The sequence below is a fragment of the Hibiscus syriacus genome, unplaced genomic scaffold (genome assembly GCF_006381635.1).
Source record: "Hibiscus syriacus cultivar Baekdansim isolate YM2019G1 unplaced genomic scaffold, ASM638163v2 tig00110114_pilon, whole genome shotgun sequence".
NCBI lineage: Eukaryota > Viridiplantae > Streptophyta > Magnoliopsida > Malvales > Malvaceae > Hibiscus > Hibiscus syriacus.
Window position 1 is genome coordinate 1,680,359 of NW_024062594.1, and position 17,449 is coordinate 1,697,807.

At 35.1% G+C, this 17,449-nt stretch overlaps 3 protein-coding genes and 1 non-coding gene across 4 annotated transcripts; 1 reads left to right on the forward strand and 3 right to left on the reverse strand.

The window, feature by feature from the left end:
- On the reverse strand, positions 1 to 2,061 carry LOC120215124. The gene is made up of 4 exons (XM_039212889.1): positions 1,133 to 2,061; positions 923 to 1,091; positions 754 to 845; positions 1 to 666 (listed from the first exon to the last, which is right to left on the reverse strand). Exons 1-4 carry the CDS (start codon positions 1,951 to 1,953, stop codon positions 15 to 17), a joined length of 1,734 nt encoding a protein of 577 aa, XP_039068820.1. The 5' UTR covers positions 1,954 to 2,061; the 3' UTR covers positions 1 to 14.
- Positions 2,062 to 3,378: 1,317 nt separating this feature from the next.
- Positions 3,379 to 3,459, forward strand: TRNAL-AAG. The gene has a single exon. It is a non-coding gene; the product is annotated as a tRNA-Leu (tRNA).
- An 856-nt stretch (positions 3,460 to 4,315) lies between these two features.
- Positions 4,316 to 6,535, reverse strand: LOC120215059. Its single transcript, XM_039212848.1, has 3 exons — positions 6,339 to 6,535; positions 6,105 to 6,223; positions 4,316 to 4,523 (listed from the first exon to the last, which is right to left on the reverse strand). Exons 1-3 carry the CDS (start codon positions 6,506 to 6,508, stop codon positions 4,504 to 4,506), a joined length of 309 nt encoding a protein of 102 aa, XP_039068779.1. The 5' UTR covers positions 6,509 to 6,535; the 3' UTR covers positions 4,316 to 4,503.
- An 8,323-nt stretch (positions 6,536 to 14,858) lies between these two features.
- On the reverse strand, positions 14,859 to 17,041 carry LOC120215263 (polygalacturonase 1 beta-like protein 3). The gene is made up of 2 exons (XM_039212988.1): positions 16,841 to 17,041; positions 14,859 to 16,705 (listed from the first exon to the last, which is right to left on the reverse strand). Exons 1-2 carry the CDS (start codon positions 16,889 to 16,891, stop codon positions 14,882 to 14,884), a joined length of 1,875 nt encoding a protein of 624 aa, XP_039068919.1. The 5' UTR covers positions 16,892 to 17,041; the 3' UTR covers positions 14,859 to 14,881.
- Positions 17,042 to 17,449: the final 408 nt, after the last annotated feature.

A 17,449-nucleotide genomic window follows, 5' to 3' on the forward strand; every position in this document is an offset into this window, starting at 1 on the left:
ATTGTAGACCAAATTCAAGGATTCTTCATCTTAATTCTTAGCTTCCTAACAATCTGTGTTGCTTTTGGATGAACCGGTCGCTTGTTGGCATCACACTGTTCTACCTCTGCCCAATTAATAACCTTGAGTATCAGAGACTGAGGCACTTTCTTGGACTCCCCATCGCCTTGGGACTTCTTCATACCATTCTCCAAAGCTTTCTCCAGGAAGTTCATGAACCAATTCCCTGCTTCCGCTTCGATTTGCTTCCCCAATTTTATCGTATTGTTTAAACTGCATGATACCGGTTTGTTTTCGTCGTTCTCTGCGGCTGATGATTCGATGGGCAGTTTACCGAGTGGGGTTGATGGAACTTTGGAATTTGACCTTAGGAGCCTCTTTTGCTCACTTCTCTCGGGAAACCCTGCGATTGACTTGTACAATGCAGCTCGCCTTTTGCTTTGGTCCATCGAATTGTGCACGATTTCATTCAAGATTGCCTGTTCATCTTCACCCCTTTTTTCAGTTTTTGTGGCTTGTGACATTCCAGTAGTAGCCGAAGTAGCTGCTTGGACCGACACTATCTCACTCAGGGCCTGCACAATTTGGGCGTGGAATTCCAGAAACTGGTCGAAGCATGCGGCCGGAGCTTCTGGTTTTGCTGATTTGCTTAAATTGGAAAACATCCTAAGCACACAACCAGACAAAAGGATATGGCATTTAGCAAAACATAAGAACTTAAAGGGAAAGCACAAAAAGGACATTTTTTATTACTTCAGAGAGCGAACTAAACTATCTGTGGCAGTGACATCTCTCAGTGCTTGAAGAGCAATCTTTTGAGCCGTTTCTCGTTGCTGAACAGCTTCCTGTTGAACCACAAAAAGTCAGTTAACAGTAAACCCAAGACGAAATCTACAATGGTTAACTTAAAACTTAAACTCACCTTGCCCAACATGCCAAGTTTCCCAGGTAAATTCATGGCTAGACTTTTTCCGTTATCCATGGTGGAATCATTATCAAGTTGAGATTCTTGTTTTTGGGTAGTAAAACTTGAATTAATTACCGAAGCCGCGGCCACCCTTCCACGCTTTGAAATTGGTGGTGGGGTTGAACTTTTCTTTTCTTGCAATGGCTGAAAATTGACTTGAATCATCAAGACAAAAACACCATTGAAAAGTTAATATAAAGTAAAACATGGCAGATTGTACCTACAGCTGAGTTGAGAGAACAAATTGGGATCCGAGGCTCTCGGTCGCTGACACTTTTGCTCCTCGGAAACTTCGAGGTCGAAGAAGGTGCAGCACAGCTTTTTCTAAGCAAAGCTGGACTTTCTCCTTTAGTATCCATCATTTTAGCCAACAATCCCCCACCATAAGAGCACCTTACACCAGCGGTAGCGTTCCCATCTTTCGCCACCCTTCGTATCATCGGTGACATCAACGAAGTTCTCCGCTCTTTCACCGGTGTACACTGATCAAAATCCAACGGCACCGGCTTTAAAACCAAAGGAGAAGAAATCTCATCAGTTCCATTAGGACCTTTCCCCCAAGAGCCTCTTCTATGTAACCTAGTATCTTGTTTGTGCTCACTTTTCTCCCCTTTCTTTCTTAAACCCATTAAAGGCTCCGGTGTCCCAAGTAAGGGATGCCTCCCAGGGAGGGGCTTTGCACCTTTAACAACAGGAACAGGGGAGCCAGGCTCCAACCTATCAACATAAATGAACTGCCCAAGTTGCATCTTGTTGCTAAGAACAAAATCGTGTTGGTCCGAAGGAAGACTAACGTAAATCGAATGTGAAGAATCCGAGACTTTGATGTAAAACCCATGTGTAGGCCAAAGATTCTTCTCATCAAGATCAGCCGGCACGATATCAGTGACTTGCAAAAGCGAGCTCCTGTGTTCACTCGTTGGCTTAACCCCGGTGTTCATCCCATTGAGTAATTTCAGCAGAATCCCAGGAGCCAATGTAGCCATAGTTTCGTAACCTTTGATATGAAAAAATGGAGAATATATTTTCAAATCTCAAGGCATAAAAGAAGTGATGATGAGTGCAAGATAGGGAGATAGGTTTTCGGTAGGACAAGACGTTAGCAACGGTAAGTTGAGTTTTTTTAGGAAGCAAAGGTTTTTTTTAAAATTTGGAATTTTTGAAACGTTGAAACAACGGTCACAAGGTGGGGCGTCATCGTCATAATGATTTTTAATTATACAAGGGTCGGGGATACGGAAGGTAACTTTCTAAACGACGTCATTTCATTAACTCTTGACTAATACGTAAATGAGCCTTAATTCCTATTTTTGGATTCTAATATGATTTGTCATGAGATTTGTAGTGAGTCGAACATTTGTGTTTTTAATTATTTCAAAATTTTAAATTAATTAAATATTATTATCTAAATTAAATATAATTATTTAAATAATTTATGAATTTAAAAAAATAATTTATAAAAGTTAAATTATATATCAAGTATTTACACATATATCATTTAAAATTTATTAAAACTTGAATGATCAAAATTCAAATCCTATAAAAATAGTCTTCCATTTTATAACCTTAATTAAAATTTGTATAGCAAAATCTACAATTTACATCTTCATAAATAATATAGATTTAAGGGTAAACTACATGTTTAATACTTAAATTATTATTTTGTTTCGTTTTGGTAGCTAATTTTTTTCCCTCAAAATCATACTTAACGTTTAGTTTAAGCTTCATTCTAACAACCCACCGTAAAAAACTTAACGATGATGTTAACATGCCACCAGAAGGTAATGTCATTTCATTATTAAAAAAATATTACATCAACAGTTCTGTTAATTGTTTTGATGGTGTACCAAATTTAAATATTAAGTAGACTCAGCAAAACTTTATGTTATTGAATGTGAAATAATATTTTCAAACATTAAAATTAAGTAAAAGGGAATTCATTAAATGGTCTAAGTAATTAAAGAGAGTGTTGTTTTTTTTTGAAGTCTTGAGTTCGATCAGTTGTATCTATAAAGTGTATTTGTGTTATGATCTTATAATCACCACAAACTATTCAAAATAAAAATAAATAAAATGACACTAAGTGTAAAATGCACTTACCTTTTTATAACTTAAAAATATTTATTTATTTATTGTGCAATTTATTCATTTTTACTTAATTAAAAGTAAAAGTTTAATTACCTTAAAATTATATTTAATTATTATAAAATAAATTTTAATCAAATTATATATAATTTCAAATAAAATAATTTAACAATTCGAATTTTAAAGTCATTCTTCAAATGTTCACTTATTTGGATTGGCCCAAAGATGATAAAATAGAAACTTTAAATTAAACTTGATTGTATGGGACGGACAGCTTAGGTAATTTTAATTAAATATTAACAAAACAAATGGAGAATTTGCAACCTGTTGAGATGGCCGAGTTGGTCTAAGGCGCCAGATTAAGGTTCTGGTCCGAAAGGGCGTGGGTTCAAATCCCACTCTCAACAGTATATTGTTTTCCGGTATGATTTATTTTCTTTTGATTTTGCTACGCAAATTGACTGTTAATGAGATGATCTCAATCTGTGAAGATTGCAAAGAGATTGGCTGTACATGAGGGTTGGACTTAATCGATGTGTGGGCTACCTCGCCAACGTAAGAGGGATGAACTTAGGCTCTAATGCAAAGATAAATCGTTGAGATAATACATGAAAAAGGAAGCAAGCGAACAATGGGAAAAATTCAAATGTTTCTTCAAACCTAGATATGTTGGATTTGGAGAACCACAATGAAATATCAGCAAGCTCCGTACTTCGGGTTAATCAGACGTAATAAAAAATATTAAGTTGACATGTTTGTGGTCAATCGTCTCAAGAATAAATTGGATCTTAAAAGCTTCCTGTGACGATCGAATCAGAAGATTTCGAAAATCAAATGTTCATGTGAAGCTCAAGGAACTGAGATAGATTTTAAAAGACTGATATTGATAACACGCAGTTGAAAGAAAAAGAATTCTAACTAATTTCAATTCAAGAGTGATCAAACTTAATGCAATAAATCCAGATTATGAGATGTTGACATATATAATCGAGATAAAATTGATGCTGAATTTAGAAGCATATAAAGATGAGTTATTCTGAGAGCAGCATGCGTGGGAAAATTGGCTCAAATATGTTGATAGAAATACGACGTAAATGGCCAAATCATGAAAATGGAGTATGTGTGACTAGGGTTAAGAAATGGCTACGTATACATCAGCCTATTGTGAATCGTTGTTTACATCTGCTAAGTAATGCAACTGAAAATATCTTTAAATAAAATGGAAAACTATCAAAATAACCCAGATATTTCAATAAATCTATCAAAATAACAATCTCTTAGGGCATGCAATAAGCATCAGGTGATAAAGAATCTTATTACACAACACGGTGGCAAGAGACAGCAAACAACTTTCCTTTCCAGGGTTTAATATTATGTTTGATTTTAAACAAGCTGAGAACCCCGCAGATGAAGGTCCAAGCAACATTGACAACAAACGAACATGGCAGATGCTATAGAGGAGTTGCAAATCCTGTCACAATAAGCATATCGATCAGTAACTTAGACCCGAGAACCACATCATTCAAGCTGCCATGCTATAAGCTTATCATGGAAACTAATGGCAGATACACTTCAAAATGAAACGCTCATCATTAAAACCGGCAACGATGTTTCTTGCATGCTAAATGTATGTAAAACCACAATAAAGTTGTGGCACACATAGTTTATCGAGGCTAATAAAAATTAAAAACCACCACTTAAGCACGAAATGTATTCAAGGTCGTTCCTGCAAAATAGTTTCAAAGGGTATTGATATCTTCAAATAAATTTGAAAAATGAAAGAGCAAATAACAACTTTGGCAAAATATTAAATTTCAAAAAGAACTTGCTATAAGCCAAGTGCAAAAGTCAACTCCTTTAACTGAAAGATGAAGATGAGAAAATAACCAGATTTTAGTTTTTCTTTTTCAAATCTTTATAAAGTTCCTCAAGGAGAAAAAAAGGGGAGTTGCTTTGTGTATATAAATATGTGTGTGCCTGTGTGTGTGTATATATATATGAAAAGAATCAAATTATTTTCTTTTCTATAGGTACTAAAAATGCTGTGTTGCAAAACCCTGTATTGCAAACCTAAGTGCAAGCAAAGAAATTATTCAGAAAAAAATAATGCATAAATATGGATCTGGAAGAGCTTAAATATGGCATGGCATCAACATAATTTAAAAACAAAGTATTGTAGCACCATGGTGTTAATGAACATTCACTCTCGATGACTTCCAAAGGAGATACAAGAAATCTAAGAGAAAACGGTATAAGTTTTGTGTAACAGAAAAAAGACATCAATGAAGCTTCTTTGCTACTAAAATGGTTGGCCAGCACCTTAGAACGCTAGTGACGACCATTATATTGGATGCATCAGAGTGAACTTCCTAACTCCAAACAGTTATCATTTCACAAAAATTATTTGATCAAAGGTTGAGCTTAAATAGCTCAAATAGCTTAAAGGTTGAGCTCAAATAGCTTAAATCAAATATATTTTGGAAAACATTCAAAGAAACTAGTTGAAAATAAGATTCATTGATATTTCTACGATCCCATCAAATATGCTCTTTTACATCTATAAGTTTCCAAGTCTAATATTTTGCCAGGACAAGAAATATATCAAGTTTTATCAGGAGAGGGCCTTTGAGACAAGAATTTCACCATTCCCCAATTCAGCCATAAATAAACATGAAACATACTTTGGCCTACAACCAAATACTCTCTGCCAAAGAATGGAAAACAAGAAGAGGCTGCGTACGATGATGTTCATTATATCGATCAACTAAAATAGTTTCTAGCTCCATTGTACTTACTACCTATTTGCCCGCTCAATCCCAAAACCAAATACCTTCCCAAGCTATTTTTCCACCATTCTATTTACCCATCAAAGGGCAAACAATCTTAAAACACAAGAGCACATTTTTCCCCTCAAAGTGAGAAAGATACAAATAATGTAGCAATGAATAGAAATTTCAGACAATAAAACACTGCTAATAATGCAACCCAAAGCCACTACAATAAGCTAAAGAAGAATATACAAACAAAAGGGGGCAACATCAGCAGAAATCACCTTCTGACAAACACCCCCAGCTTTGATTATGCAAAGAAAGCAACGAAGTGAACAAGGCGGAAGCCGTAGCACTGTGCAATGGAATCAAAGTTACTGCACCACCCAATTCCACTGGGAGCCTAAAACAGAAACATCAAGCAATTTCATATTCAGAACTTAGAACAAAACATCAAAATGCCCACAATACTTTGTAACAAAGAAATGAAGCAGTAACTTGGAAAATGGAAGCAAAACCTGGAAGAAGTGAGATTGCGGAGAGAGAATCGAGAAGCAGAGATTTTGCTAGGAGAGAAAAGGCCAGCAAGGTTATTATTTGCAGGTCTTGAGGACAGTAAATGGGTCAAAATGGTCTTGGCCGAAGCGCATGAGATCCCTAGGGTTCTTCTTCCACATGTAGCCGCCATGTTTCCTTTGGTTCCCAAAAACCCAGAAGCATAAACCCCAGATTTCTTCTTCCTTGTTTTAGTTTGATGAAGAGAGAGTTGTTGTTTGTGGGCTGGATCTACATGCCCCGATGGGCTTTGTGTCCATTTAATTTAGAACTTAAGGTCCATGTCATTGACCTAAAAAATATATACTTTTACAAAGTAATTTACAAGTAAATATTAAATAAAAATAAATTTTTTTATATACTATAATATAAAAATATTTTAAAAATATTTACGGTATCATCCTCTCCATGTGGTATTATTCTCAATCACGTGTCCAAATCTCAATAATATAAAATTTTATTTTATTTTGTTATATATTATAAATCATATTAAAATATTTTTTTAGTTATTAAAATTTCAAGAAATTATAAATTATTTTTATAATTTTCAAAACGTTATAAAATTATCACTAAACTTTATCAAACTATTATAAAATGGTCGTTAAACTTATCGAACTATTACAAAATGAACCTTAAACTTATCGTATCACTATTTTATAGTGCATAATGATAATTTTATAATAGTTTAATAAATTTAATAATCATTTTATAACTTTCGAAACTTTAACAATTAAAAAAATATCTCAAGAAATCTTAAACCTTAAATCTCAAAATATACTTTACCCTAAAAAAATCTCATTCAAGTTATCAATATCATAGAGCAAGCAATTATATCAGATGTCATAGACATGCATATATAAATGATTGAGAAAATTTTCTCAAAGAAAAAAAATGATTGAGAAAAACATGTGAGAGGAACATGGGAGTCTATTGGTTATAATAAAGCACGCATGTAACTGTCCTAGACTTGTATGGTTGGTGCTGGATGCAGACAGGCCATTGAACCTAAGGAATCAAATTATTCAATGGCTCCCTTAGTTCGTGACCCCAGTTCCAAACTTCAATTTCAATAAATCCCAGATTATATATGTTGTTTACTCAACATATATATAGGAGTTTCTGATATTTTCTCGTCTATAAATTATGTTTTCATTTGTTATTCTTCTGTTTATCAAATTTTAAAATAGAATTCCTCGAAATCTTTAAAATTTTATATCCTACAACTAATTATAATTCCTTAACAATATTATTAACGTACTCAAATAATCTTCTAGTTAAATTTATTATATAACAAACATGTCAAGAAGGTCAGAAGTTATCTTATTTTCCCCCCAAATCGATTGATAATTCCTAGATTGTCTGTCCGCCGCCGGAGGTCTTCGAAGCAGGAATAGCAGATTGGAAATCTTCCTTAGTTGGCCAATTTTTGGGGGCAGCTCCTAATTTCTTCGCTTTGCAGAGAATCATTGACAACCTTTGGAACAATCATTCGAAAGGGGCAAGCGTTCAGGTCAGTCTCGCTGGTAATAATCTCTACGTTTTTTTCCTTTAATTATGATGCTTCGAGAGATTAGGTCCTTGAAAATGGACCATGGCACATCCTTAATAAGCCTCTTCTTTTAAGGAAATGGGAGCCAAATTTGCAAAGACTAGACTTTGATTTAGCTCGACTGCCTATCTGGATTAATCTGTACAATGTTCCTCTAGAATTGTATACCCAGGATGGTCTAAGTTACATTTCTAGTGCTCTTGGAACACCTATTTATATGGATACAATCACTGCTTCTAAATCTAGACTACATTATGCTAAGGTTTGTGTTGAAATAGGAGCCAAAGAGGAAATTCCAGAATCTATCAAAGTAGAACTTGCTAATGGTCAAACCACTCTTATCTATGTTGAAGTTCCCTGGTTCCCGAGTAGATGTAGCAAATGTATCTCTTTTGGTCATATTGATAAAAACTATCCTGTAAAACAATTAACAGCTCCTTCTACATTGAAAATATGGAGAAAAAAGACCGACTCTTCTAATGACAGTAATACAGGAGATGTTACTTCTAGTCATTCTCCTGTACTAACTGATCTTTCTTCTAATGATGTTTCTTTAGTTCCTCCTAGTATCTCTGTTAGGGATGGAAACATTCCTTCTTCAGTACCTCACAAAAACCCATCTTGTGATGGAATTATTTCATTAAATCCTACTTTAACCATGAAGAGGAGATTCTCCATGTGTCTCAATCTTAAAAGGATCAAGAGCCTCTCTCTATTTCAAAAAGAGGTAGAGGTAGACCAATAAAGACCAAACCTAAAGTTTCTCTTAAAGGTTCAGCTAATAGGTTTGAAATACTCAATGTTGTTGATGAAAATCCTCTTAGTGTTGAGATTCAAGTTAAGAAAACTAGACCTGCTGCCTCAGGAGTTGCAAACCTTCTCAAGGAGCTTAAAGTTAAAAAGAATGAGCAAATTGTTAAAGTTAAAACCCCTTCAAATAAAGAAAAAGGGAAAGCCTCAAATTCTCTATCCCGATGATTATTTGCTTTTGGAACATCAGAGGATTAAACAATCCTCAAAAGCAAATTAAAGTTCTCAAAAGGGCCAACCTTTACAAAGTAGATATCCTTTGTTTGATGGAGACTTGTATTAAGGCTGATAAATCTGTCAACATTTTACATTCTAATTTTGGCAGCTGGAATGTGTTCACTAATTATGATTTTGCTTCTAATGGAAGAATTTGGCTGCTCTAGAAAAAAAGGAATTGATTTAAGTTTCAGTAATTCTTCTGACCAATCTATTACTGTCAAAAGTCAATACAACAATTCCCCATTCATTATCTGCTATTTATGGTAGTAACAATGGCATTACAAGAAGACATCTTTGGCATCATCTTAGAGATCTCAACCCTCAATTCAACAATCTCCCTTGGATCCTAGGGGGTGATTTTAACTCTTTCCTTCATTCCAAAGAAAACTATGACTCTGAACTGCTAGGACTTATCTCTCCACTGATATGAAAGACTTCCAAGAAGTGATTCAAGACCTTTTTCTTCAGGACCATCATTTTTTTGGCCCTTTATTTACTTGGAGTAACAAACAAAATGATGCTTACCTTGCAAGGAAACTTGATAGAGTCTTAATTAATTCTCATTGGATCAATTCCTTCAAGAACTCTTTTGTTGAATTCTTAGCCCCGGGACCATCAGATCACCGCATGGTTCTTTCTTGGTTAAACAAAGAAACCCACATCAACCGTCCCAAACCGTTCAAGTTCTTCAACTTTTGGTCCAATCATCCTAATTTCCTTGAAGAAGTCACTTTTTCATGGCAGCAACCAATTCATGGTAATCCTATGCAGGTTTTTTTTTCTTAAACTTAAACGTCTCAAGCCTTGTTTACAAGCTTTGAACAAGAACTTTTACAGTAACTTATCTGCTCGTGTCAATCTCAAAAAATTAGAGCTGGAACAAGTACAAATTTCTACTCTTAAAGGTATCAACCCTCTTGATAAGGAACTGTCCATTCAAAATGAGCTTGCTACCATTGAAGAAGCTGAAAATATATTTTTGAAGCAAAAATCTAAAGTCAAGTGGCTTAAAGATTGAGACAAGTGCACCAAGTATTTTCACTCAGTAATGGCCACTAAAAATAAAAATGATACTATAAGTTTATCAATGCTCAAGGGAAAAGGCTGAATTCTTTTGAAGATATGTCCACAGAAGTCCTTTATTTTTTCAAATCTCAATTAGGTACTGCTGATCCTAATTTACACCATGTTGATCCTCAGTACTTGAAAAGTTTACTCCAATTTGATTTGCCTACTAAGTTATCTTCAGACTTAGTCAAAACTATTACCAATGAAGAGATCAAAGATGCAATTTTTTCCTAAGGAAATGATAAATCTCCAGGCCCTGATGGATTTACTCCTCTTTTCTTTAAAAAAAACTTGGTCTGTGGTATGAGATGATTTTATCAAAGCTACCAAATTCTTCTTCCAAGAAGCTTCCATCTTGCCTGCTTTTAATTCTACTATTATAGCTTTGATTCCTAAGCTTCAAAATCCCAGCACTGTTAAAGATTACAAACCTATCTCTTGTTGCTCTATGGTGTACAAAACCATCTCCAAAATCCTTGTTAAAAGACTGATCAAGCTGCTGCCAGAAGTTATTTCTCCCAACCAGTCTGCTTTTGTTAGAGGAAGAACTATAATTGACAATACTCTCCTTGCCCAATAATTAGTGAAAGGTTATAGAAGAAAGCAAATCTCTCCTAGGTGTGCTCTCAAAATTGACCTCCAAAAGGCGTTTGACTCTCTTCATTGGGACTTCATTTTTGCTACCCTCAAAGTCATTGGTCTTCCAATTATCTTTTTAAGGTGGATATATGCTTGCTTTAAAGAAGCCAGATATTCTATTTCTTTTAATGGCAGTTTAGTTGGATATTTTAAAGGTCAAAGGGGGATTAGACAAGGTGATCCTTTATCCCCTATTCTGTTTGTGATTCCCATAAACATTCTCTCAAAAATCCTTAATATTGCTGCTTCTAAAGGGATATTTGGGTATCACCCAAAATGTAAAAAAAATTGGGTTAACTCATCTCTCCTTCGCCGATGATCTCTTAATTTTTTGCAAAGAAAACCCTGAATCTATTATTGGAATCATTGTTGTTTTAAATCTCTTCTATGATTTGACTGGACTCAAGCTTAATGTTAGAAAGTATGAACTTTTTGCTGTTGGAATCTCACCTAGAAATCTTGATATTATTCATTGTATTTCTGGTTTCAAGCATGACCATCTTCCTGTTAGGTACTTGGGGGTTCCCTTAGTCACTAAAAAGTTGTCTGAAAATGATTGCCAACCTCTGCTGGACAAAATTAAATTAAGGTTGTTTCATTGGTCTAGTAAAATGCTTACATATGCTGGGAGACTTGAACTAATCAAAACAGTTCTTTTTAGTGTGACAAATTTATGGTGCAGGCAATTCATGCTCCCTCAATCTGTTATTAATAGAATCAATCAGTTATGTTCTCGATTCCTTTGGAAAGATACATATCAGGCTGCTTCGGGGGCTCGAGTCAGCTGGAATATTATCTGCTGCCCCAAATCAGAGGGTGGTTTAGGCCTGAAGAACATCAAAACCTGTAACATTGCTTGTATGATTCTGCTTATTCGAAACATCCTGGCAGGTGAAGGATCTCTATGAGTTACATGGTTGAAATGATATGTTATCAAGAACAAAGACTTTAGTGATATGGCAGCAAACTCTGTCCACAGCTGGAACATTAAAAAACTTCTGAAACTCAGATCTTCAGCCCTTCCTATTTTGAATGCAGGAACTAATCATACCAAAGACATATGGGAAGCTGTCAGAGAAAGAAGAAGTAAGGTTCCTTGGCACAAAATAACTTGGTTCCCCTCTCATGTTCCTAAGTTTAGTATGATAGCTTGGATGGCCATCTTAGACAGACTTCCAACTCGGGAAAGGCTGTTAAAAATGGGAATTCTCAATGATGGTCAATGTGTTATTTGTAATGAATTTCATGAGACCAGGAATCACTTATTTGCTGACTGTAGCTTTGCGAAATCACTGTGGAACTCTATCTTAAATCTTTCTCATTTGCGAAAACCACATCTGTCGTGGGATTAAAGGATTGAATGGGCATGCGATGAATGGAGGGGTAAATCTCTTTTATCCACCTTACTGAAATTAGCTTGGACTTCTTTCATCTTTTTCATTTGGGGGAGAGAAATCGTAGAATCTTACAACGAAGATCTAGAGAAACTGATCAAATCCTAACTTCTATCAAGGAAATTATCCGGATGCAGTTTAGAGGCAAGAACATTAATAGAAAAGATAGTGTTAACCTTAATCTATGATGTAATTGGGGTATTGACTAATCATTTTTTGTTGTATATATTGTTTATTCTCCCTTTGGGATGATCTTGTAGAACATTGATCCATTAGATAATAAAATCTTACTTATAAAAAAAACATGTCTATTTAATCTGTTAACCTATAAATAGTCGTCGTCATCCTTATTCCTAAACTTGATATTAATATTAAAAGTTTATATATAAATTATCATACAATGCTAAATAAGAAATACGATTTTCTCTCTCTTTCTCTTATATTTTGTTATATTATTTATCATCTCCTTTAATCTGTCTATTTTTTCTTTTCTTTTTATTAAATAAGAAAATAAGATTATTTACCTAAGCTAAAATAGATGAATTGTCAAATTCATCGCAACTTCATTTCTCTTGTCAATAACAATAAATGAGATCCATTGATCCTGCATATCTTTGAATGGATGTTCCAAAGATAGCAGAATATGAACATGGTGTCTGCCATTTGCCTGCCGCCTTAATCATTTATTTCGGGTATTGAGTTAGAAGAAGGATCAATAAACGATTCATGTGTTCTTAGACATATATTTGACTGTTGCCACAAATCAATAAATGATTCATATATTCTTAGACATATATTTGACTATTGCACAATGCAATAATAACATTTGTCAGATTGGTAGGTTTGAACACAGAATTGGAGTGTGTGACATAAATTGTTAAATTCAGACTTGGGGGGTGGCGATTTATGTTCAGATTGCATATTAAAATAAAGTTGATTATATCAATGAGATTGATTCGAGTAGTAAACAGCTTGATATCGTTTAAATAAATTTTAAATAAAAAAATTATTAAAATAGTTATCCAAAATAATTAACTCTAAAATCGGAAGGATAACAAAAACAAAATAAACCCTAACATCACATGGTTTGAATGATGATGGTATTGCAATACCATCTTACTTATGTATGTTATACCATCCAAATGGCCTTTGGAGAATTACGATTATAGGTAGAGAAGTCAACGAGGCCAAGGGACTAGTTCTAGGGTGAGGACATCAAAATAAGGATAATATTTTGCATAATTAAGTAATTTGGCAATTACGTATACTGTTTAAAAATTGTAGGTAAACTACTTTATTAGTCACTTTCTTTTAATATCTGTACACTTTTGTTCACCAAATTCAAAAAATTTAAGTTTGAGTCACTTACATCATCGATTTATTAAATTTCGGTTACTTATGCAATCGATATTATAAACATAATAAAAAAACAACATAATGATATTATAAACAAAAATTTTATGCATTTGTTTATTATATATATTTAGATTTTTAATATTTTATTTTAAAGAATATTAATAATAATTAATTATCAAAGCTTAATTTTAAAGTAAGTCGAATGGTTCTAGGTTATATTTGTTAATTTATGGATATTTTTCGGTGAAAAGAATACTATATTCTTATTTAAATGTAAAAAAAAAAGTGAACTACAAATTTTGAGGTCTAACAGTTGACGATTACGGCAACCGATGTCAACTGACGGTGATCAACGATGACAACTGTGAGGGTGGTGGCCACGAGAGACTTTAGTCGAATTCAGGGAACAAATTGATATTTTATCTAAAGTTTAGAGGTTAAAATGATATTTCATATAAAGTTCAATGTCTAACTAATATTCTATCTAAAGTTTAGCTGTAAAATTAAAAATTAACCCTTTTAATTAATATGTCACATCTTCAAACCAACTAGAGTTAAAATATAACAATCGATTAAATAAAAGACTAGAATTTAATAAATCGATAACATTAATAACCAAAACTTATATTTTTTAAGTCGTTGAGTAAAAGTGTACATATGTAAAAGGAAAGTCACTAATTTAATAGTTTATTGAGAAGATTATTGTTAAAGTAGACGAGTCTATTATGAAGTTTCATCATGTGTAAATATTTTGAGTCTTCACTTATATTAGTAAAGTGGATGAGTTTATGCTGAAATTTCATAATGTGTAAAAATTGTGTACATAATTTATAAGAATTTTTTTTAATATTGATTATAATTGAATAGAGTGGTTGGAGAAGAGAGGGGAAAGGTTCCTTAAGATAGTGTGGGGCATTGGCTTTTCATATGCATATAGTTATTAACAATAATGTTGGAAAAAGAGTGGTGAGGTTTTCTTAGTATAGGATGATGTTTTAAATGCCCCCCCCCCCCCCACAAATCCCACCAAATTCTCTCTCAGCGTCATTTATTCAAACACTTGGCATTCAGTGTTGAAGTTTTTAACTAAATCATGTAGACATTTGAAAGATGATTAAATGGTGGTAAATGGTTCATCCAACAGAAGTGAGAACCTGCATTTCTTAGTGATTGATGGGCTCTCTTTTGCCTTTTCTTTGGAAGAATTGTTCATATTTGCAGAAATGGAAATGGATTATGCATTTATACGCTTTACAAATCTTCATTAAACTCACTCATATCTCGTGATCTTCGACTCAACATACTTAAAGCATCAAAGAAAGAAAAGAAAAAAATCATTCATATTTCTGTATTGCATTCCATGATCTTAAACTAAAGAAGGGGAAAAAACCAAAATGGACAAATTCATAATTTCCCCATTGGCCAAGTTATCTTAGCCAAAGGGTTTTCAACCAAATTTAAGTTAATTTACTTACGAATCAGCTATGGTCCAAGTCATATCATTCTCGAAAATCCAGTGGCAAACCTCGATTCGACCCGGACCCGAACCCAAAGCCAAGAATGCCCCGTGATTCGAACTCCAACTAGATGTGTCCAAATGACAGATGGCCACACCGTGATTGATCTTCTCCCTTGAATTCGGATCCAGAATATCCGCTTCATAGACCCGGACCTTGGGAACCGTGTGGCAGTAGTAAAGCAAATACGGGTACAAACTCTGGTGACAAGAAACCGATTTCGTTACTTTCCCACCGTTGATTCCTCTCACGGTTCCGATCTTTATGTTCTGCTTCGACCCGTTCACGCTCTCCGTCGTACGAACCTCCACGTTCCGCCCCAGAACCGAGGTGGCGAAGTCGATCATGTCCTCTGCTGAACCAACGCACCGCTTGGTCTCGCCGGGGCTCGGTGCTCGCTCGCACTCTTTTAAAGCGTCGAGCATTAGGGTTTCCAGTGTGGAGTTATCCCCCGCCCGGAATATCCGTTTCAATTCATCGATCTTGGAGGAAGAGAACGGTAATTTTGAAACAATGGTGCGGGGCAAAAACGACCTTTCAGGCATTTTATCTTTAATGTCAGGCATTGGCATCACCGTCCCTCGCTTCAACATCATTTCCCGGAAGAATTTGCCCGGCTCCACCCATTTATTCACGATACTGCCACTGACCTTAACTTGAGCAGTTTCAGAGGAACTCTCGTTGTATCTACTGAAAGTGATACCCTTTTTTGAATAATCCTTGAAAGTTTTGTTTCTTCCATAGATTTTGAACCCAATGGATTGGCCCACGGCTCCTTGGCCGTACCCGGTGAATTTATCGGTTCCTTCATTGAACGATTGGCCGTAGTTTGAGAAATCGACTGTCTCTCCATTGGAGTTTTTGGCGTACGATTGGAAAGAATCGTCACCCACATTAGCTTGATCGCGGTAGCTTGAGAAACTATTGACCGCCTCATTGCCGCCGTCTCCATAACTCTTGAAAGTATTTTGTGGAACATTGGAGTCGAACCCGTACGAAGTGAAACTGTCATTCGCCCCATTGGCTGATTCCCCGTAACCCGAAAATCCTGACCCTACCACATTGGCTCCTTTCCCGTAACTACTGAAGTCGTTAGGGACGCCGTTACCGTTTTTCCCGTAACTCGTGAATGACTGCCCGTTCCCGGCGTTGGCATTCTCGGTGTACTGCGTGAATGTCTGCCCGTGCCCGTTGGAGTCGTCTGCGTACGAAGTGAAACGGAGATTGGGATTGTTGACTTCTTTGTTGTAGTTGTTGAAATCTCCGGAACCGCCGGTGGCGTCGGCAGCGTAGGTGTTGAAGCTCTGGTCGACGACGTTGGCTTCACTGGCGTAATTGGAGAATTGTTCCTTGTGGCCCGCCGAATCCCGACTGTATCGGCGGAACGAGTCGACGACGACGTTGTTGTCCTCCGAGTAGTTCTTGAACGAATCGACTCCAGACAGTCGGTCCGTTCCGTAATTGGTGAAATTCCTGATGGTGTAGACCGCGAACTTTACATCTCCGGTGTGCTTCTCGAGACTAGGGGATAAATCGGGGAAACAAAAGAGTCTGGCGGCCGAACAAAAGGAAGGGAGACGGGAAGCGAGGTCGTTTTGGGCGGCGAGTTTAGAAAAACCGGCCGAGTCGACGGCGGTTAACGGTGAAACCTTGGAGAGCAAAAAATGGTTTTTGGGTATTTCATTGCGGATCTCTTTGTTCCAGTAACGAATCACGGAGGCCTTTGGAGTAAATGGATTTTCCGACACCAAGGAAGCACCGACACCGCCAAAAACAACCTGCATTGTCCGAAAATTACAATTAAAAAAAACTGTATTAATCCAAGTTTCAATCCACACAAAAATAGATAAACATAATACCCAGAACAATAAATTTAAAAATACAAAAAAGGGGAAAACAATAGATTTGCTTACACTGAAGGATGAGAGAAAGGAAAGTAAAAGAAAAGTCCATAGAATACGCATTTTCAGTGTTTTTCTTTTCAGCGTCTTTGAGAGGAAGAGAAAGAAAGTTTGTAACTTTTGTTTGGTTGCGTTGAAAGAGAAGAACTTGTGGAAAAGGAAAATGAAAGGATGAAAATTCTTCGGTTTAGTGAAGTGAAGACAGTGATGAGGATGGACGACGCTGGATTTGTTTATAATCTCTCCACTTACAGTACTATTTATCTGCTTTTATTTTTAGGTTAAGTTAAAGTACACACAGATCATTTAATTATGACTTTATTCATAAATATATTATTTTAAAAAAAATTAAATATAGTAATAATTTAATCTTTAGTATCAATTTTAATCTCGTTTAGAATAATTCAATATAATTTTTTTAGAAAAAGTATAATTCAATATATTTCATATTTTATATTAAAAACTTACTTTAATATTTATTTTCTTCTTAAATGGTTTATTCTTTTCAAAAGTTATATTATTTTTTAAAATTTTAATAATTTGACATTAATTTATAATAATTTTATAACAGAATATATTTATTTGAATATTATTTTGATCGATGGACTCAATTAATTTAAC